This window comes from Nymphaea colorata, chromosome 2 (assembly GCF_008831285.2).
Source record: "Nymphaea colorata isolate Beijing-Zhang1983 chromosome 2, ASM883128v2, whole genome shotgun sequence".
Lineage (NCBI taxonomy): Eukaryota > Viridiplantae > Streptophyta > Magnoliopsida > Nymphaeales > Nymphaeaceae > Nymphaea > Nymphaea colorata.
Window position 1 is genome coordinate 32,217,888 of NC_045139.1, and position 21,774 is coordinate 32,239,661.

At 40.4% G+C, this 21,774-nt stretch overlaps 3 protein-coding genes across 6 annotated transcripts; 1 reads left to right on the forward strand and 2 right to left on the reverse strand.

Moving 5' to 3' along the window:
• Positions 1-937: 937 nt before the first annotated feature.
• LOC116248959 (probable aquaporin PIP2-8) lies at positions 938-2,604 on the forward strand. The gene is made up of 4 exons (XM_031622017.2): positions 938-1,353; positions 1,454-1,749; positions 1,816-1,956; positions 2,190-2,604. The coding sequence occupies exons 1-4, from the start codon at positions 1,059-1,061 to the stop codon at positions 2,316-2,318; spliced, it is 861 nt and encodes a 286-aa protein (XP_031477877.1). The 5' UTR covers positions 938-1,058; the 3' UTR covers positions 2,319-2,604.
• Positions 2,605-6,754: 4,150 nt separating this feature from the next.
• On the reverse strand, positions 6,755-13,109 carry LOC116248704 (la-related protein 1B-like). 2 transcript variants are annotated; one of them, XR_004171050.2, is made up of 7 exons: positions 12,400-13,109; positions 11,768-12,290; positions 11,532-11,688; positions 11,294-11,384; positions 8,082-8,153; positions 7,317-7,683; positions 6,755-7,123 (listed from the first exon to the last, which is right to left on the reverse strand). XR_004171050.2 is itself a non-coding variant. In XM_031621642.2 (6 exons), the coding sequence occupies exons 1-6, from the start codon at positions 12,805-12,807 to the stop codon at positions 7,399-7,401; spliced, it is 1,536 nt and encodes a 511-aa protein (XP_031477502.1). In that variant the 5' UTR covers positions 12,808-13,108; the 3' UTR covers positions 6,755-7,398. The 2 variants fall into 2 exon arrangements, 1 of the variants encoding a protein (XP_031477502.1); XM_031621642.2 differs by having other exon boundaries at positions 6,755-7,683; positions 12,400-13,108.
• A 2,417-nt stretch (positions 13,110-15,526) lies between these two features.
• LOC116249329 (phosphoglycerate mutase-like protein AT74H) lies at positions 15,527-18,609 on the reverse strand. 3 transcript variants are annotated; one of them, XR_004171121.2, is made up of 6 exons: positions 17,954-18,608; positions 17,274-17,393; positions 16,983-17,196; positions 16,734-16,814; positions 16,353-16,616; positions 16,014-16,258 (listed from the first exon to the last, which is right to left on the reverse strand). XR_004171121.2 is itself a non-coding variant. In XM_031622579.2 (5 exons), exons 1-5 carry the CDS (start codon positions 18,483-18,485, stop codon positions 15,739-15,741), a joined length of 1,014 nt encoding a protein of 337 aa, XP_031478439.1. In that variant the 5' UTR covers positions 18,486-18,609; the 3' UTR covers positions 15,527-15,738. The 3 variants fall into 3 exon arrangements, 2 of the variants coding, with proteins under 2 accessions (XP_031478439.1, XP_031478438.1); XM_031622579.2 differs by lacking the exons at positions 16,014-16,258; positions 16,353-16,616 and adding an exon at positions 15,527-15,805 and having other exon boundaries at positions 17,954-18,609; XM_031622578.2 differs by lacking the exon at positions 16,353-16,616 and having other exon boundaries at positions 15,855-16,258.
• Positions 18,610-21,774: the final 3,165 nt, after the last annotated feature.

Genomic DNA, 21,774 nt, shown 5'->3' on the forward strand with positions numbered 1-21,774 from the left:
AAAAGGAAAAAAAAAGCAGAAAATTTTAAAAATAAAAACAAAAGAGAAAATGGGCATGCAGCTATTTATTTATTTTTTTAATCCATTATTAAAAGAGATTGGATTTACCGGAAGACAAAAATTAAGGGAGAGAATGAACGACGCTTGCGGTACCGTACAGCATTCTAACTTCAGCGTAATACAATATCATTTACCGTTAGGTTTGCACGCTGACCCTTGTCCTAATCAAACACATCAACTATTTCAAACATATATATCTAGAGAGAGAAACAAAGCTACATATTAAAGCAAATTAGGCCAATTAAAAAAATTATTTGTTCCTGTAATTGCTTTTTTCATTTTTGTAACAATTTATTTTTTATTTCTTTATACTAATTAGTATTTTACCAAAAATTTTAAAAAATCACATATATATATATATAAAAGAGAAAAAAAGCAAAATATAGCCGTTGGATGGTTTGTTGTAGTTGGTGCCAAGGTATCACTCACGTGGATGCCTTGTAAACGGGGCCTTTCATTCTCTTTTTCTTTTTTCCAGTCTAGTGAGAGAAAGAAATCGAGATATTTTCACGTTTTTAGAGGAAGAGAGAGACCAGCTCCTGTCTTTTTTTCTATTTTTCTGGACCTTATTTCATTGCCACTCCTTCTCTTACAAGTCATTTCTGATTTCCCTGTTTTATATTTTGAAATTCTGGAATTTTACTTTTTCTTTTTAAACATATTAAGCAAAAAATAGCACTTTCACCTTTATTTCTCGAACTAAACCACTCATTTATAGCAATACTTATTTACATTTTAAATATTTTGCTTTCTCTCTCCTCCTTCACCCACGCTTCCATTTTCTCTTTCTCTCTCTAAAAAGGATTTAAAAAATCGAAATATCTGAAAAAAAAAGATAAATGAAAAAAGACGACCAGCTGCGCTGATAAAATCCCTCGCTGCACAGACGCAGAAGAAGCACGCGGACACACACACTCTCTCTCTACTCTCTCCTCCTCCAACGTTCTCCTCCTCTTCCTCGTCTTCCCCACCAGGCCGTCGTCTTTCGGAGACCGACGATGACGAAGGACGTGGTTGCAGAGCCGGAGCCGCACCACCATGGGAAGGACTACGTCGACCCTCCCCCGGCTCCGCTCATCGACCCCGGCGAGCTCAAGCTCTGGTCCTTCTACCGTGCGGTCATCGCGGAGTTCGTCGCCACCATGCTCTTCCTCTACGTCACCATTGCCACCGTCATCGGCAACAACGCGACCACCGCGGCCAAACCTTGCGGAGGCGTCGGCACCCTCGGCGTGGCTTGGTCCTTCGGCGGCATGATCTTCGTTCTCGTTTACTGCACCGCGGGCATCTCAGGTTCGCTCGCTCGTTCGTCGAGCCCGTTGGCTCGGGAATGGCGTTCACGGATGATTGCTTTCTGATCTGATGATGGTTTTCTGCTTTGTGGTGTTGGCAGGAGGGCACATAAACCCCGCGGTAACGTTCGGGCTGTTCCTGGCGAGGAAGGTGTCGCTGGTGAGGGCGGTGGCGTACATGGTGGCTCAGTGCCTCGGGGCCATCTGCGGTGTCGCCCTTGTGAAGGGATTGACTGGTTCCTTGTACAAGCTCAACGGCGGCGGGGCGAACATAGTTAGCGCCGGCTTCACCAAGGGCACCGGCTTCGCAGCGGAGTTACTTGGTACCTTCTTCCTCGTCTACACCGTCTTCTCCGCTACTGACCCCAAAAGAAACGCCCGTGACTCCCACGTGCCTGTACGTAGCTCTCACCCTTCCTGTCTCTCTCTTTCTAGCTATCAAGTCTGATTTTCTGCTGTGCAGGTCCTGGCGCCATTGCCAATCGGCTTTGCAGTGTTTATGGTTCATATCGCCACCATCCCCATCACCGGAACGGGCATCAACCCGGCCAGGAGCCTCGGCGCTGCTGTTATCTACGACAACGAAAAGATTTGGAACGAGCATGTAAGTTTCAGAGCTTTTTCTGGACTTTTTTCTGCTTTCTTATACAAAAATGTGAATTACAAGAACGTATTTTGCACTGTTTTTTGTTGGAACCATTTGCTGTTTCTTGGTTGTTGATGTTTCAGAGATTTTGAGGACTTGGTTTCTTGCTTTTTAGTACAAGAATATGCAGTATTATGGACTGAATGAACATATTTGATCATGTTTTTGAATCATTTGCTGTTTTTTGGCAGTGGATATTCTGGGTTGGCCCATTCGCCGGAGCGGCTGCAGCAGCTGCGTACCATCAATACGTGCTGAGAGCGGCAGCGGCCAAGGCCTTGGGCTCCTTCCGCAGCGGCGGCGGCGGCCGCCACATTTAAAAGCCTCTTTATTATACAGCAGGAGGGCTTCACACTGAGCCATTTGCTATTGATTTTTTTTTCACATATACACCGCTCCTGCTTCTCCTTCTTTATTGGGTTGTTGTTAATTATTGTCCTTGTATGATTTTAGCGTGGTTCCCTGTCTTACTGGAGTGTTCATGAAGACAGTTTGCGAATAGTTTTGTTTCTAATCATTCTCTGTACTCTTGTGTGCTGTCATCTTTCTGTATCATGTATTCTTTGGGACTATAATGCGTTTGGCAGCAGTAGACTCCTTTTCTTATGTTTCTTTTTAGCTTTCAACGAGCCTTCAAAGTTCAAAGAATCAAACATTTCGAGGGCCTTCTTTCCTCCGTTAGTCTGTCTGCAACCAACCACTCTCTCTCTCTCTCTCTCTCTTTTTCTCTCTCTCTCATGTGAGAGCTTGTCTTGTACCAATGGACCTGACTGTGTCCTAAAGCAGAGAGACCGAGAGTCTTCTTCCCTTGCCTCAGGTTTCACGTGATTCCCAGAACTGGCAATCCCCCCACCCCTTGCCTTATTGCAGCACTAAAGCAGGACTTTGCTTTTTAAGGCCTCTAGCCTCGATGGTCGAGCTCTAGCTCTCTACATGGGATTGATGACTCCTTTAGAGTGAAACAGTGAAAATAACTTTTTTTCTCTTTTTCTTTTGCAAATTGGCTTTTTATTTCCGGCTTCCACAGAAACTGTCAAAAGAGTAAAGAAGATGGCAGATCCATGTCTTTTTCTTTCCTGCAAAAAAATTTCCGTAAAAGTGAATGAAACAGAAACTGTCTGTTTTTAACACACTACAGAACAAGCAACAAGCCAAAAGCATATGTGCGGTTGGAAGTGTCACTAATCTCTTTGATGGACCATTAAGTGCGCCACTGTTCGATGAAATTTTCTTATGTAAGAAACCAACAGATCTTTAGAAAGATGGTATAACAGAGTGTTGTAAAAATATTGAACATTGGATTATAATTATATTATGAGTGTCTATGAGCGGAAGTGTGAGAAGAATAAATGCTAAAAAGAGAAGATGGCGAAAAATGTGATTTGGACAAAGCTTTTTGACTGATAGTTTGTAACTGCTTTGAAGTTTGAACAACTACAGAAGAGAAAAATATTTGTTTTCCTGTTTTTTTCTTTACAATTAGGACGAAGTCATGCTGCTTCAGAGAGCTTAATGCAACCAGGAGGCAAACAGTTGCAAGCACGAAAATGGGTCTCACTGCTAGGTCTCTGTGGAAAGCTTAAGCAACAAAATGGCAGGATCAAGACCTGATTCATTCACAATTCCCCTCTTACCATCTTCTGAAACATAGTGTCCACCGGTAAATTTTGATAAAGCGCATGTTCTGCCATGAAGATTTTTACCTTATCCTTTCTTAAAGTTACGGCTATGGAGTAGGGACAATCTGCAAACATGTGATCCCGTCTGCATATGATCGTTTCTTGCAGTGACACTTTCTACAAGTAAAAGAAAGAAAAAGGGAAAAAGTGTGTAAAATAACTGTAAAATCTTGCATTCACCCTGAAAAACTAGCTTTTTATCTTCTTTGGTTGAATAGTAGGTAAGCAACCCATTAACAACCCACCATTCGAAAAAGACCTTAAGGTCCATTCATTTCCCCTAGTTGGCAGGTCTTCTTTTGTAACCTTTCAATACCATTAAATATTTTCACATAGATAAACAAAAATGTTATATGCATTAAGTCAAAATGCCTATTAGAAACGCCATTTTACCCCAAAGCAGACAATGATTGAGATTTTAGAAGACAAGGTCGCAATGGTCTTTCTTTAGTTCTATAATCATAATCAGACCGATTATCATTAATTTAATACTAGTTCAGAAGACTCAAAAGAAGACGGGAAAATTCAGGAAGGTTAGGACCTATTTTTAAGTAGTATGAAATAAAAAAAACTAGGAGTTGTTTTCCAGCATGATCTTAAAACGGGATTCTGTACCTTGGTATCACGGCTTTAGCCTGCGCATGGGCTTCGAGAGGAAGGGCTGGCACTATAAGCATCTTTCTCAATATGTATAGAGAGAGAGAGAGAGAGAGAGAGAGAGAGAGAGAGAGAGAGAGAGAGAGAGAGAGAGAGAGAGAGAGAGAGAGAGAGAGAGAGAGAGAGAGAGAGAGAGACGATAAAATGGGAATATATAACAAAATCTGGGGACAAGAGGTCCCCTAAGTACAAAAACAATCCGCAAAAAATAAACCGCAAAAACAGAAGCAGGAAGAAGAAATGTACAATACAATGCACAGAAAAATAAGAGAGAGAGGAAAAACGGAGTGGCACAGTCACCCAGCCGCAGACGGACAGTAGCGCTTCAACCGAATGGCAAACTAGACATTCCCTTGCACAAGACGAGCCACAGAATCTGGCGAAGAGAAGGTTTGCGCTCCTTCCAAATATAGAGACAGAGAGAGAGACAGAGAGAAAGAGATGAGACAGAGAGATTGGTGTTAGAGTATTGATATCATGATTTCGTTTCAGATCATATAAGTTTGAGCAGTTGATGTTTGGCATCGAGCAATTTTTTTTGCACTTTAAAATGATGTGCTTCAGAAGTTCACTTAATCTCTCACAGGGGTGGAGAAAGAAATTTTTTTCTATGAGACACTAAGCATATAGTTAACAAATTTTCAATTAACACAGGTCTTGTGGAGCTGTTTTATTTAGCTCGACCTAGATCTGTACCTACGTCCTTGTCTTTCACCAAGTTTTTGAAACCATTTGCTTCACTTCCACAAGCATAAAACACTTTTTTCGGGTTTTACCAACATTAGGCTGAAATCCCAATGCCATGTGGGGTTTAAACAAGTTTGGCACCAAACAGTTTGAAAGAACCGAAATTCAAAATCTCAAAACCATAACTTAACAATTTACATTGCTGCAGAAAATTTCTGATGAAGGCAAGTTTTCTGCAATGGGTTCGGTCTCAATATTTTAAGGTTTGTTTGACAGTTTAAACACTCTATGAATGTTTGTTGAATCCCCCTAAATATTGAAGCAGATTCATGAAACACTAACAAATGTTAGTGTTTTATTTGTCAAATGACCTTTAGGACTGTGGTGGAACTCTTATGAGTATGTTAGTTTGCCTCAGTTTAACCTCATAGAAGGTGTTTCATAAGGAGTACACTATGTAATTAAAACACTATGGTTCATGATGATGCTTAGTTGACGAATGTCCTGCCCTTTACCCATATCCCAACATAATGCTAGACTCTGGAGGAAGCGGAAAGAGGGAGGAGGGACTTTGACCGCTTCGAGATATACCCTAAAAAGAGCTACATGCTTGTTTCAAGATATATATGGTAATTATAGATGTTAACGTTGGACATATTGATACCATAGTTTTTGAAATCAAAATATAACAATTTTAGAAGCGAATGTACCAAGAAGACAATGTTCTTAGCAAACGCTCAATATTGGTTAGCACAAAGAATGATATCCAGTCTGCCTATATCATAGAGAAATTCCAAAACACTATGCTTCAGCGTTTTGCGCCGCCAACAAGCGGTATAGACTATTCTTAAAAGGTGTTTTTCATATTCTCGAATTCCAACTGATCTAAAATCTCTTTTTTGTGAGACCCACATCATAAACAAACACCATATTTTATTACCATATGGAAAAGAAGATTTGAGATCCTCACTGTATGGCCAAAACCTAAGATTTGAAACAAGGAAGTGGGAACTTTTCGTAGATAAAAGATTTATATGATCTTAAATGACAGCAAATTTCAGATCCGAGGCCATCAAACCCCACCTAAGGGTATGGTTTCTCCTTATAATCATAATAAAAAAAGAAAAGAAAAACAAGTGTATAGAAAAAATCACCAATGCCAGCATTTGTAGAGGAAAATAGATCGAACTAGGCGCTCATTAAATAGGACTCAAAGTGCAGAAAGTGGGGGTACATGTGGAGTTTCCTAACCAATAGCTCTTTCGTCTCACCCTGCCCGTGCAGCCGGAGAAGGAGAGCATCAAGGCATAGATCAACCGCTACAGTGCACCTTCTTGTTTCTCCTTTGAAATGGTTTTGATAATACATTTGAAAGATGGCACAGTTCCTCACTGAACAATCAGCTGCATTTACCAACTCCTGGGCGCTGCAAACACTCGTGGAAATAAATTTTTGTTTCGTGTCGGTCGTGATTGTGAGAAAAAGATATTCCTAGCGTCAATTGGCACGAACTTTTATGCGAGACTGCTGCAGGGATCTAACAAAGTTCTATAATTTCATGGCGCAAACTTTCAAGTAAACTTCTCCTATGTATCATCATCAGCGACCAATAGGGGACAGAACATAAAAACACACATAAAAGAAAACGAGGTTCCAGACTGAACAATCTATGAAGAGGTGACATTTAGACGAGACATCTCTATGTATAGAAAATGAAGAATAATTGCTCCAAGTAAATTGAAAGGTCAAGGCCAGAAAATTGGTTTCAATTATTAGTTCATCAAAGTTCAACAATAAAAAAATCAGTCCTACGGTTAAAGTGATTGTATGTAGGTTCTATATGTATATGCCTGAGCTCTTTTTCCCTGCACAAGAATGAAAGGTATTAGGAGTTGAGGGATGTAGTGATCAAATGATAGACATCCCTGCCTCCCAAAGGAATCTCTGTTTATTCTACTCTTCCAGGAAACTTCCAAACTCTTGTTGGAAAACGCCTCTAACAATCACCAAAAATCTTTTCTGATAAAGTGAAACCAAAAAGAAAGAAAAGAAAGAAGCAGCATGAGTTTTGTTGGAAGCCACTGGCGCACAAAAACTCCAACCTGCAAACACCAACAGAATTAAACTATACATCCTAAACGCAGTCATTATGTACCTAAATCAGCTGTGATTCTCCTTGCCAACTTCTCTTTTTTTACCTTTTCTTATGCCCTTTCTCTTTTCATGTGGGATTTACCAACCTAGTTTTATAATAGTCAAGTAAGCTAATGCAAAGCCAAGATTTTCACCACCCACCGTCTACTGTTGCCTCTGCAAGCAGTACGAGTTGCTCTTCTCTTCGATGTTGCATACCCTCACTTTAACACATTAACAATGCCTACACACTTGAACTACAATGAGCAATGTCCTGCCCCATCATCTCTCTGTTAAGTGGTTGGCTGCTCAACTCTGTGGATGATGATCTACTCAGTGCCTCATTACGAGCTTCTATGAGAGGATATCTTGCCTCACTTTGCTGTACTGGACCCTCCAGTCCAACTCCTCTCATTCGTGAGACCAAATCATCAGGACCTGAAACAGCAGTTGGCCCTTCTTTGGAAGTTGAAGTCACGTCGGGCAAAAGCCAAGTCCCCCAATCATTGCGTCTTCTTATTTTGTCGCCCTACAATGCAGATCAATTACAACTAAAAAACCTCTGGTATTGTAGCTTTGAAGTTTAATTTTTCTCAATAATCTCATTTATATATCAAATAAGGCAAAAAGCTCAAAATATTAAAGATATTGTAATAAATATAGAGAAATTCCAAGAAAAAAAAAATTAAGAAATTTATGGAAAAAAGTAGTAAAACGAAAAATCTGTTCAGTAAGCAAATAAACAAGAGTTCAGAATAATATTGCGATAAAAGATGACATTATTAGGATACAGTCACAAGATATTTCCTGCATTTTCAATATGCCGTGGATGCTATTTTAAAATTGTTTTCCTTACCCTCACCCACCATAGTGATACTTTCAGAACAATGCCCAGACATGTAACCATGTGGACCATGGGAAGCATACCTGTACTTCTACAACAGATGATCCTCTCAGAGAATCCAGTATGAATGGAATGCTGTTTGTCAACTGCTTAACCTGCAAAAGACGTGCCGATGGGATCTTTTCTTTCTCTAGACAAATGGATATTTAATATTGCTGGAAAATGCTATTTCATGGAATTTCGAGCAAAGAAAACATGCAGGAGGCTCAGGTAGACTGGAGTCATCTTTCAGATGGATCACCATGCATGACACATTAACGCCCAAATTACAAAACTGTTCATTACTAACAAAACCAAGCCATCCTAATTCCCAAGCAACATTATCCCAGCCAAAAATGCTCATGTAGATCCATCCAATATGGAAATGCAAAAAAATACAAGGCCCAATAATCAACTTGATGATATGTAATTAACATGCAAAAGCATGCTTCTTTGACATAGTCAAATGACATGCTTATTGAAAAGAACCACTAAAATATATGAAATCATGCCCACTCATATATAAGTCACATGGGTACTTCAATAAGGTCCATGTACCTTAGTCGTCATACCCATACCCAAAATGGGTACTTGGGCATACTTGGGTACCTATAGATCCAAACTGCTTAATTTTACTTTGATTTAATTTTTTTCACCTTACTTTTTATTCTATTCTTTGGATGTGAAAATTTGATTGATGTTCATATTTGACTAGGGGGCTGCTCTATTATCCATACGTTTAAAGTTTTTCATTGGTTTTTTAAACACGCTGCTGCAAGAGCCGTTGATATATACTTTCTATGTTATTTATTTGTTTATGTTGATGTATATTCTTTATTTTTATACATATTTTTCAAGTATTTCTTATTGTTTTTTTATATATATATATATATATATAGCCACAATTCCGCACCCAAGTTTTTTTAAAATGGTCAGTAATTGTACCCACACCGACACCCGTACCTGTACCTATGTGACATAAATATATATATATATATTCCCCCCCAATACACACACACACACACACACACACACACACACACACACATATATATATATATATATATATATATATGACAGAAAAGAGAGAGAGAGAGAACATTGGCACAAATATCGTGGCGGTATTGCCTCCTTTTTTTTTGAAAAGTTCCTTATCTATATGTACTCCCCTTAAAATGTTAGTATCTATTTTGAATGTTGACACCTATCTTCTGTCTTCATCAACACTTTTCGAACAAAATTAATACCAAATTTACTCTTTCATAAAAACTTTTTCATATTTTTGTTTAAATTTTATGCATCTCTAATTTTTTTCTGAGAAACAAACAATGCTAAAAGCCTAAAACGTAGATCCAAGAACAACCTTGTTGATAATTACCCGCGAAGAATTTTTGTTACAATGATGTAAAAAACTGATGACAGGAAGGAAATTAGATGCCCTAGTTTTCTACAGATAATTATTTGAAAACCTAATGTACTCAATCACTAGCGTTCACCAGACTAGACTTTAGCTATGCAGTACATAAGATGAGGCAGTTCATAACCTCACCTTGATCTGTTCATCTTAGACCAATCTTCAAAATCATCTAACATATGAGATATATTTAGCATTGGCACATTATTTTCTCTGACAGCCTCCGCAAAGCTTAGAACACAATGTTATATTATTCTGCAGCATTTCCAAAACTTGTTGCTTTGGCACTTCTTAAAAGTGTTAATTTAACAAGATTGTTAGAGAGATTTTGAAGATACCATAATTCCCTCATGTTCTCTCAATTTTGGAAACATTTTTTGTATTTGAATCACAAGATCTTCAAAAAAATATATACGTTCCTCTGACTGGAACCAAAAACTATGTGGCGTTTGTTAATGACTATTCAAGAAAAAAAAGGTTGAGCGTATCTGAGAACTTCATGAATTTCAAACTTTTGTTCAAAGCACTGTTTAAGGTAATATACTTTATCAAGAACACAAACAGAGGACACTACAATACCCTGCTTTTCAACTACCTCAAGGACCGCAAGATTGACAACAAAGGGAAGTTGGCAGTAAGGGGGTGACCACTATGCCATATCGTGAAATTTAAGGCACTGCAATACATTATTAAGATCCTTCTTCAAAGATTCATGTGAACAGGGAAAGCTCAGATGCAGTAAAATCTTGCTCTTACCAAATAAAAGTCGTTGTATCAGCATAATTAATGCATTTTTATTTTCATATGCATAAGATAAACGAAAAAATACTAATTAAAAATTAAAATAAATGTTACAAAAAATTGGTTCAAAACTGCCAATTCAAATTGCATAGGCACCTTTTGGATTCAACATAAGTGCCAAATCACGGAGGAGGGCAAGGTCAGCCAATCCTCAGCCAAATCAGCTGAATCATGCATAAAGGAGGTGATTCTAGCCGATCAGCCACTTTTCCCTTAGTTTTTCAGGGAGGGTCATGTCCTTCAACATGATGATGCTGGAGAATGCTGGGAGCATGCCCGAAGGACGTAATGCTGATGGTCTGCTACTGTTACTGATATGTGACATTCAGACAAACACATTGAGGATGGAAGAGCAGAAGCAACTGAAGAAAGTGGTTGATTTACACAAGAAATAGATACAAACTGGTAGTTGCAGCTACGATCATTGTCCAACATATGGCTGCAGTGAGTGTGCATAAAGCATGATGAGCTGTGAATTTTTTTTGCCTAATTATCTGCATATCCAGGCTCCCAGGAATGGACACCTGATCATGTTTTCTTATGTATATTTTTCGGTCTTTAAGTTCACAAAGGATCACGTCACACTTAGTTCTGGATGATTATAGAACCACCTAGCAGAGATTACTCCAAACCATTATTTACATTAAAGAACACAGAAAAGACAGGTTCCCTCACTCCTCACACCTAATTAAAAATAGGTGAGCATCTGCAATACTACAAAGCCTTGGGGAAAGAAGGGAAGAAAAAAGAACCTAACAGAGCTCTTATAATCTATCATCAGACACGATGGCACATTTCAACATTAAGATAAAAAGGTTAGGAGCAATCCAATACCTGTGAATGCACAACCAACACAAATTAAATAATTCATCAACAGTTGCAGTAGGACCTTTAGAAAGGGGAAGCTAAACCAAGTAAACCTCCAAAAGGCAAAAACTCAGCACTTGAACGAAGAACTGCTAATATTAAGCATTGCATCTAATATTAAGCATTGCATCCACATAATCAAATGTTAAAAAATAAAAACTAAAAATCACTCACTCGATTGAAGTCTGCAACCACGGAGACAGAAACCCATCCTTGTCTATCCATGTTCTCCCTCAAGAACAGATCTTTACACAAATTTTCACCGCTGCACCAGGCCAAAATAACCAGAATTACAATCACATTCTGACACCAGACAGCCCATCTGACCTGTCACTCCTTACCACTACAGCAACATTAGAAACTAGACGATATCAACAATCGGAAAGACCCAAGGAAACTTAACCATTGTTACCTGAAATAATAATCTATCTGCCTAACTAACATAGTGCGCAACTGATGATCTACTGATGGATAAAAAAAAGCATTAGGTGGAACATGTGGTACGAACGACACGGCCTGAAAAGGCTCAGCAGGTGCTCCAGGAACATAGTATAATTGAGTACCCATATCTACAAGCAGAAAGAAAGCGACAATCAGAGTGCAGAAACGGCATGCCACATTGCCAAATCAAAGTAGAATGCTACTCACCAGGATAGACCATCTGGGTAGGATAACCTCGATGCATGTTCATAAAGTGGGAGACAGCAGGCGATCGGATGAAATTCCTTGGACCACCTCTCTGCTGCTGATGGATATTCCGACCACCATAACCTTGATTCGAGGTCAACTCATAGTGCGTTCGATCTTGGTCACGGGCATTGCCCCTGTTCCCATGGTTGCTATGGTGGGGGGCGTTACCTCGTGGGTACGGGCCATTGCCTTTCCTAAATGGATTTCGGGCATGAACATTGCCACTGTGACCAGGAGAACCCCACCCTTTCGATCCAGAATCCCAATTGCTCTTGCGCGATGGATCTCTCTGTGCCTGTTCTTGTCTTCTGGAGGCATCATGCAGCGATTCCGCACCAGAAATCGCATTGACGCCGTTCGTGTTATTACTGCGTCTGTGGGGATGCGCCGGCCGGTTCACGGATTCATGGTTACGGTTAGGATTTTCCTCCGCTTTTGAGTTCTCAACTGATCTCTGAGGAGTTTGTGGCATTACTGGATCCTAACGGAAAGCAAAAGCAACAAACCAAAAAGAAAAAGGCAAACGCCATGACGAAGTTCATCCCTGAAGCTACAGAGGGAACTGAAAGCGGAGAGAACGGAGAACCCACCTGCGAAGCCACTGATCCGTCCCCAAGCGGCTTCGCGGAATCCACAGATTTGGAAGAAGCCTTAACCGATTCCGACAGCGCCGGCCAGGACGCAGCCCCTATGACGGCAACGGCATCCACCACCGGCGTGCCTGGCGCGTTGCACGGTTTGTTCCACGCGTGCTTCTTCAAGGACGGGGAGCCCTCCTCGTTGGGCTCATTGGGCAGCTTGTGGGGCGAACCCGCCGACGGACTCAAGGAACCAGAATCAGGAGGGGAGTGCTTGCCGGGAGGAGACCCAGGATCGTCCCGGACAGTCTGAGACCAGGAACTCTGCGCGGGAACTGGGAGGTGAAATTGGGTGTTGTCTGCCGAGAATCCCGACGGCGTTGCCGGGAAAGTCGATGAAGAGTCGGTGGCAGCAGCCATGTGAGAAGGTGCACCCGGGACGTGGGTCAGTCCGCACCTTCAGCAAACGAACAAAGGAGGGTTCGCGCCCCAATGTGAAAACCAGAGAGAGGGCAGAAATGATTCTTCTCAACAGGAAACCAGAGAGAGAGAGAGAGAGAGAGGTAGAAGACTGTGAAGATACTTGGATTTTGGAGGGGGAAGAGAGAGAGGGAGAGTATGTATTCGTGGGGTTGATGGCGGATCAAACAGGAATTCTTTATTCTACGACGAGGACCCTTGAGAGGAGGAGACTCTTCCTTCGGAAGCAAAAAGGTTCCTATGACGAAAAGAAGAGTATTCCGTATTCGTCGCAGATCATGAGTTCCGGCCCAAATTGTTCCAAACACGAACGTTTGAGATAGGGACGTAAATGGTGGGGACTACGAGACGAATTCAGCTTTTTACCGACTTTTCTTGGTATTTTGTGTAATTGGATTGGAGCTCGGACTTTGGATTCAAACCTTATTTTTTTGGAAATCAAATTCAGATCCCACTGACATAAGAACTTACAACTAACCAGATATCAAATTGAGAGATTCAGTTATGAAAACTTCAAATCTAGCATAGAGTAGTTGGTTGAATAGATGGCATGAGCTAAAGTGTGTCTCATGTTTGATTTTCATAAGTGCTAGTAAGAGATTTTTCTCTCCTCCCTCCCACTCTCTTTCTTTCTAAATGTTTTCTTAATTCAAAAAATTATTATGCCCTTTTGGGTTTTGGTCTTTGTGTTTATTTGTTTGAGATTTGAGTTGATGTATGACATTTTGGGGTTTGACAATTATTGTTCTACTACTGTTAGGTACACGTCTTTTGCAATTAGGTTGTTGCAGTCATCGTTGATGGATGGCTTCCGAGTTTAGTGGCAGGGAGGGATTTTCATCCTTTCGATTGATGTCATGATACTCATGACAATATGGTTGCCCTCATGGCCTTCCTTTTTTTCAGCACTGCAGAAACATAAGCTATGTGGTATGACATATTAACCATAATGTGTTCTTTAAACCCACTTATTCATAGCAAACCATGTTTTTATTCAAGGTAATATAGTGCAATTATGTTAAGCGTGTGATCATTAAGCTTAAGAATGTCATTCATAATGTTTTATGACACGTATTTTAGGAACATGTATTATTATTAGAACATCATATTTTTCTTTTTTTATCATAAGTCTTTCAAAAGTGTCACTCAAAGCTAGTGGAATAAATGTGTAATACAAAAAAAGTAAAAAAGATTGCCGCCAACTTGGGCAGATCTTGATGCACTGAAAGCAAGTCTTAAACTCTCATCAACAAGAATTGGGTAGAGGTTTCGGCCTTCAACTAGCTAGGTAGTGGGACGTCCTCACTCCGTAAAAAGATTTAAGATTTAGAAAGGTTTAACCACTGTTCTCACTATGTTTAAGGCCTGATCTTCCACTTCGAACTTGCGCAGAAAATGATAAAAGAAGAGTCCAAAAGGGTCTAAAAGGCCATAGATTCCTTGGACTATTCTACGGCAAGCTTCCTAGCAAGTTCAAAGTATCAGTCACAGAAACACACACGGAGAAAAAGGGTCTCACTGTCAAATGAATAAGCGACAGCAGATCATCCTTTCCAAAAGCAGGGGACTGACTTTCTTATGATTACTGTTCTACAGTCCGCATATTATTAATTAAGCCACAGAGTTTCAAGTGAACTCCTCGCTTAAGGAAAAGACGAGTTTCAGAAAATGTGTAGCCACGAAGTTATGATAATATTGGCTTCCTCTGTACTGCAAATCGAAGGTTTGATACACAGTTGTTCTTCCATTTGAGCTGCTTAGTCGTTATGTTGCTCGAGTCCAACCACAAAATCCTGGAGCGGAAGAGATAACAAAGGCAGGAAATCCCGACCAAAACTTGCAGTTGGGAGCTTCTCTAGCTTTCAACCCTCGTTACCAGAGAATGCCTGCAAATTAAATGTAAATGATGAACGCGGGTGAAGGCGTCAAGCAAGTTATGGTAAACATATGTTAGTCTAGAACATGAGAGCTGTTACAAAGGGCGGTTAGAATTTCATCATAAACATCAGAGTAACATCGCAAAAGCATCAAAGACAATTTTGAGTTTTCTTTTTCTTCGACTCCTACTTTTGATTTGTATATGTTTGTGTGTCTGTGTGCATCTGTTTTTGTTTATATATGTAGCTATGTATGTGTTTATGTCTGTATGTGCCGGTTTCATGGAAAGTTCAAAAGTAGGAGTCGAAGAAAAAGAAAACTCGATTGTCTTTTGATGCTTTTGCGATGTTACTCTGATGTTTAAGATGAAATTCTAACCGTCCTTTTTAACAGCTCTCATGTTCTAGACTAACATTTCTTACCATAACTTGCTAGACGCCTTCGCCCGGGATTCATCACTTTGCCTTTTTATGCGGCTTTGCATACTTTTGAATTAACCATTTACCTGTGATGTTTTAATTCATTTAGTAGAAAAGACAGCAAAATTGAAATTTTTCATGCAAGCCCAGTGCCAAATCGATGGCAAAAAATGAAATACTTTGCGAAATTTTTCTAAAGTAGATCATGATTTATAACAAATAAGCAATCGTAGATACACATGCATTCGGGTCAAGTCCAAACACGTAGAAGTACGTTTTCTCAGGGAATTTTAAAGATCTTTCAGTGGTTTGCACAAATACTAACTTCTATAGCAATTCTTTACATTTGCAGCATAGAAGTACAGTGATCTAACAGTCTATTTCTTATATTTATTGCCCCAAGTCATGTTTTCTCTCATCTTTCTCGAACACTGATATTTGATTGAGGGGAACCGCTCTTACATGCTCTCGAGGAAAGACAACTTGAGAAGTAGCCGGATTGAAAACTGTTTCTATAGTTGATGCCTAATCTATGTACCGCAGTACAGGAATATTTATATGAGACCCAATCTTTTCAAACTGCAGACTTTTTTCTCCATCTATGAATGGACTTATCACAAGCATGTTGACCAATTCGTGTCCTGAAACGGATTTCTGAGGTTAAAGATTCTTCAAGAGACAAGTTTACCATAAATGAAACTATCAATTTGCACATACCTGGTGCTATCATGGCCAACAAGCAAACATGTTGCAACTACAGACTAAATTATGTGGTACATCATATTCTGCATAATTATAACTCCAGAATTTTCATAATTTAGGATGCTAGTGGCGAGAAACTCGTAGAAGTACCTCACAAAAAATGGAGATTCTGTCATCAAATTGAAGCGATCTGTAGTATGTACAGTAAAAACTAGTGGTACCACAAGCACCAAATATCCCCAGACAGGAAGCATTACTTCTATTATGCAATGTACTGGCCTCATATATGAATATTCTTAAGCAGCATTGGCTGCTAATCAAAATGTGAAAAAAATGACGGACCAGAGCTGGACCACTCATGATTAAATTCACCTGGCTTTGCCTTCATTTGCCTGATTATACATTGACAAAAGAAAGAAAGGTATTAGCATTTTGCCAGAATAGAACTATTTATTCTGATACTCAAATGGGGCTCTGGTTTGAAACCTTGCATTGGAAGATGGAAACACGATTTTGATGTGTCTGCAAAGCAGGATTTCTTAAAATTTTTGGAGCTGCAGACTTCATAAGTCGTTTGGGAGCTTTTTCTAATTCAGATAGCTTTGGTCATATAGAGACAGAAAGCTTGATAGACGTTCCTACTCTCTTTTTGGAAGGCAAGGTAGCATTAAGTTGCATGCCAATGGATGATGTTGGCAAATCGTTTTGAGGGTGGACTTGCATTATCAACTCCATCTGCAATGCAAGGTTCTGCAAACACTAGTGCTTTAAAACATGGGAAGGCATCGACAAAACCACAGTAACACCCTATTTCTAAACAGTGTCCAACATGCAATGGTGAAAGCAACCAAAGTGTCGATCCATTACCATCTCTGGTCATGAAGCATTTCTTCTGTCAAGCCAAACTCCCGCATCTCCTCAACTGTGTGATGAACTAGCAGACTATATCTGTAATAGAACCACAAGAGAAACTGCAGCATCAGGACTATGCATCAAATGAATCTCCAGTAATGCGTAAACTGCTTGGTAGATAAATGAAGCAATCTGGTTCCCTGAGTCAGGTCCATGGTTATCACTGAACACCAATACCAAAAAAGAGTAATGCATATACGTTACCTTCCACCAGTCCCTGTTTGCATGACAATCATCCCTCCATTCCCGAAATTGTGGAGGCCCTCAAATTGCTGCACCGTCCACTTATACCATCTCATCAAGAAGACCCGCAATGCCAGGCCATGAGAAACTATTATTAAGTTCATGTTGTGAGTCCATTCATCTGGCGGTTGGAATCGGCCAATGTCTATGTCTGCCCTGAGAGTTTCTCTGAAACCTAGAGTACTTCCAAATATCTAAATTAAGTACGCAGAGAGCCTGCTCAGACAAAAAGGGAGTGCAAAGGAGGAGTACCTGTTATCCGATCATAGACATCAGCAGCAGATTCTCCATCTGGAAAGCGGTAAAAGAATCGGCCATACTTAAGGCGTTCAGCTTTCTCTATTATCATTTTCTCCCTGTCCTGAAAGTTCCCTAGTCCCATTGCAGAGATTTGTCAATTGCAAAAGCCAGAGATAAGATCAATTCATGGAGCAAGAATCTGAAAAGTTTGACCAGTTCCTGTAATACTGACTAGAAAGCCCAGTTTCCTGAATGCTGACTAGGCTTGACACCAAGACCGTCATGGTATCCTGAGACTTAGTACGTCTTACTGCTAACATTTTCACTTCAACATGAAACTATTATCATTATTATTTTCTTGTCTGACAAACACAAATTCACATGTACTAGGCTAAAGATTCTAGAGTTCAACATTGACTTGACGCCAACTACAACAACTTGGATCAAAACAGTCCCTGCTCCTGTATAACGAATACCAACTCAATCTGTCCAGGATGTAGAATAGCAACTCACTTCATAGTTTATTTAGATACCAAGAGAACTACCAACTGAGGTACAATGCAGTATACTGCCAATCATTCTCAGTATCACAATAGGAACTCATTCTTCAAGCTAGTTTATGATAAGTGGAAGGTAAGTTAATATAAGTACAGAACAACGAAACGTAAAGCTAAGGGAATGGAGGTGCGAACCGAAGTCTTGCTCCCGCAAGCGAGGCTCTTCCCTCACGCCAGTGATCCGCTCGCGCTCGAAGGCTCTGCCCAAACCCCTCAGCGTCTGAAGCGTCCTGGTGTATGGCGACACGTAGAAGTAAACCTTCCAATCGTCGCAGCCATCATTCACAATCATCTCCCGTATCCGCCTGCCCGTCTTCTCGGCGCCTCGCCACCCTTTCTCCGTCAATTCAATCTTGGGGTCGGGTATCCGAGTATAGACGCTCTCGTCCACGTTTCCCTGGCTCTCGCCGTGCCTCACAAGTATTATCCGGCGAGGCCGCGGGCAGCGCCCCAGTGTAGCAGTGGCCTTCTCTGGGAAGTCGTGCAGTGATTCGCCTGGGATGGAGCCATTCTCGCTGCTTCTCCCGCTACCTGCTGTGCTTGCATTACGTTGACGCACGGCGTAAGAAGAAGGGTGCTGTGCTTCTCGTGATGAGAGCTGGGGACTCACCGGATTCCGGCATCCAATCCGGATTCCCGGCAATGGGAGGATAGAGGATACATGCATTTTGGTTCATTCAGTGACTGACTGCGATGGAGAAACAAGAGTTCCACATCGGTGATGCAATCGCAGTTCCCCCTCACTCTCCGCTCTCTTCTCCTTGCTTTCATCTTGCGGTGGAACTACGAACTACGAAGTCTCTTGCCATCCGTCGTAATCTCATACACGAATTCCTCTTGGACTGTGCCGCTCCACGTGTCTTCTACCCGTGTCTTCTATTGGTAGATAAGGTTGGTCTAGATTCAATCGAATTTAACTATTAAAGTTGCGCCGCCTACGTACGCAAGGGAAATGTTTTTGTAATTTAAAAATTTTAATGCACAAATTTGTGCGACTGTACTTTAAATTTAGTTATTATTTTTAAAAATTAGTTTTTATTTTCTTAACTGTAATTGAATTGTTCACAACCCACCACCGGAAAACAATGGCCCCAAGCACTCCTCTGCAATTCTTCATACTTCCGGGGTTTCGACTTTGCACCAGAATTTGTGGCGAACGGTATAGCCATCAAATTGTTTACTGTCAAAAGAAACAGCATGCTTGAGAGTTAAACATGTCTTTTATGTGTCCAACCAGTGATGATACATCCCTTGATCTTAAAACAAGATTTACTGAGATTGAAGAATTAAAGCTCTTCAAATTTTATGTGCCATAAAATTTACCTATCTAACAAAAACTTGTCTGGGTTATGCTGATACATTTTTCAGATTCTTTTGTTACGAAATCTTATGGAAGGATCTGAGGAGGAATATGCTCTTGGCTTTCAGAAAATGGCCATTCCATATACGTTGTTGACACTGAAACCAGCACCATAGAAATTTAGCTTCAGCAATATAATTGCACAAAATTTATGCAACTACATTGCATCTGGTCTTGGTTGAATGTAGCATCTTGTTGGTTCACCAAGGTTTTGTTTCCTATCGAATCGTGTGGACCACCATGCCGTGACCAGATGTGCAAGTTGGCTATTTGCTTTTTCCTGTATGTGTGCTGACTAAGAAGATGTTCATGCCCTGCTCCAACAAAGGATTGGTCAGAGAAAGAGAAAGAGGCAGATGTGATGTTTCATATCCTGCGCCAACAAAGGATTGCTTAGAGAGAGAGAGAGAGAGAGAGAGAGAGATACAGAGATACAGAGAGAATTTGCTTTTTCTTGGATGTGTGCTCTAAGAAGATGTTCACGCTCTGCACCAACAAAGGATTGGTGAGAGAGAGAAGTTGCTTTTTCTTGGATGTGTGCTCTAAGAAGACATTCATGCTCTGACCAACAAAGGATTGGTGAGAGAGAGAGGAGAGGGAGAGAATATGCTATTTCTTGTTGATGCTCTGCACCAACAAAAGATTGGTTGGAGAGAGACAAAGCGAGAAATAGAGAGATATGTAGAATGACTGCTAAAAGGAATGAAGAAAAATTCTTTTTGTTTTTCCGAGTAGATTGCATATTTACCATTTCCCTTGCCTTGACATCTGTAATCATTCAGGATTAGTCACCTGCCAATCATCATATATCCTCCACCTTCATCATGAATTACAAAAAAAACTCTGATTTAAACTCCGGCAGCCATTGTTTACGATAAAATTTTATAGAAAGTTTTGTTCTAATCCATAATAACTTCCACATTAACCGTCTACAGACTAACTTAGAGCTGACCTAACCTCTCAGTGAATCGAAGCTACCGGAGGCACCATGGGCTGCTGGTCACTGAATCAAGGATCAGCATTTATTTACTCGGCTACTTTCTCTAATGTTGCAAGATGTAAGGATCATGTACCTTAAGTTGGATTAGAGTTTCAGAGGATATCCCTCAAGTTGGTGACTTTCTCTCCACAGATTTCACTGCTTTAACTTGGCTCAAGTTTTACCATGTTCAATCTCAGCTCATTTGGGTACATGAGCAAGTATTGAACAGATCTCTCAACCGCCTTTTGGAAAACGAACCTAGTTTGAACATCTTGCCTTAATTAAGCTTGGCGAATACATGTAGCGCAGAAAGAAGGGAGGAATTGCTACCAAATTCAGATTCATTAGGTACAAACTGGTCATGATCACCACCATTAAACCTTAACCCAACCATACAGAGCAGCTTAGGCAATTCAAGTTTTTCCAATTTGTCCCAATCATCTTCATCTAACCTTATGTCATCCGCATGACGCAGCATGAAAAGAACCATAACTTGCGGTGCTAGTGCTGCGATGTGCATAAGTGAATAACGATACTTCGAAACCTTGTATACCAATATGGACAAGTTGATGCTTCGAAACAGGGCAGATTGCTTTGAACAGTATGGTTTGGTAGAGGATGACCAAAATCTGTTTAGATCAACTACAAATGTGTTAAGATCTTAGATTTTTATTAATTGATGTGGATCATAGATCTATAGTGCCGATTGTTGGAGTGTGGAGCCTGATCTTTATTAATAGGCTTTCCTAGTCTCCATGTTTAACAGGGGGCCATCATTTTTCTTGTACTTCTTGATCTTTTTGAGATGGTGAGAAAAGAACGAGTGTGGCCATGGATGTATGAAAACTTTGTTTGTCAACCACGTAGAAAGACCTTTTACCTCTCCTCATCGTAGTTTTTCTTTGGTGTGTGAGTGAGAAAGAGAGAAGGCCTCGTTCCTACCACCGAAATCCACGTCTTCTTTTAAGGAGTGCCTGCAGGTTTGACCTACTGTGGTGAACGCTCCATAAACACCCCAAGAACTGTTAGACAAACATAACAAAGCGGGTGCAGGCTCTGCCCTCAAAAAGGCCATACTCATGAGGTTCAGCACAACAACTAATAGCAGTAGTCAGCACAAGTCTCCAAACAAAGTCGGAAAATAACTGAAGCCATGAAACAACCAGTACAAGTTACAGGACATATTCACAGATGTCAATGAAGGCCAAACTAGTTTACAACCCAGATGCCGAGCTCTTTACAAAGTTGTAGACTGTTGTTAATCATCTGGCCACCCTTCTCATGGTTTGGAGTTGGTATAGATATAATCCTCAGAATCAAACAAGTTATCATCAGCAACACCTTCACTGCCTTGGTCACATCCTTTTTCTTTGCCCTTCGAATCCTTACACTCCACTGCCTAAAGCACCAGAACATGAATCAAGACAAGAACCCAAGACAGATGACGATCTAACCGTGAAAGAGGTTAAAAGTTCCAACTTGATTCACAGGATTAATTAGGACTAACATGAACAAAGTTCAAAAACACAACATGTTGGAATAACTTGCCTCATGTTGATGATGATGATCATGAGCTTCCGAACTCTTTTGGTGCACAGATAAGTTGGTGGTATC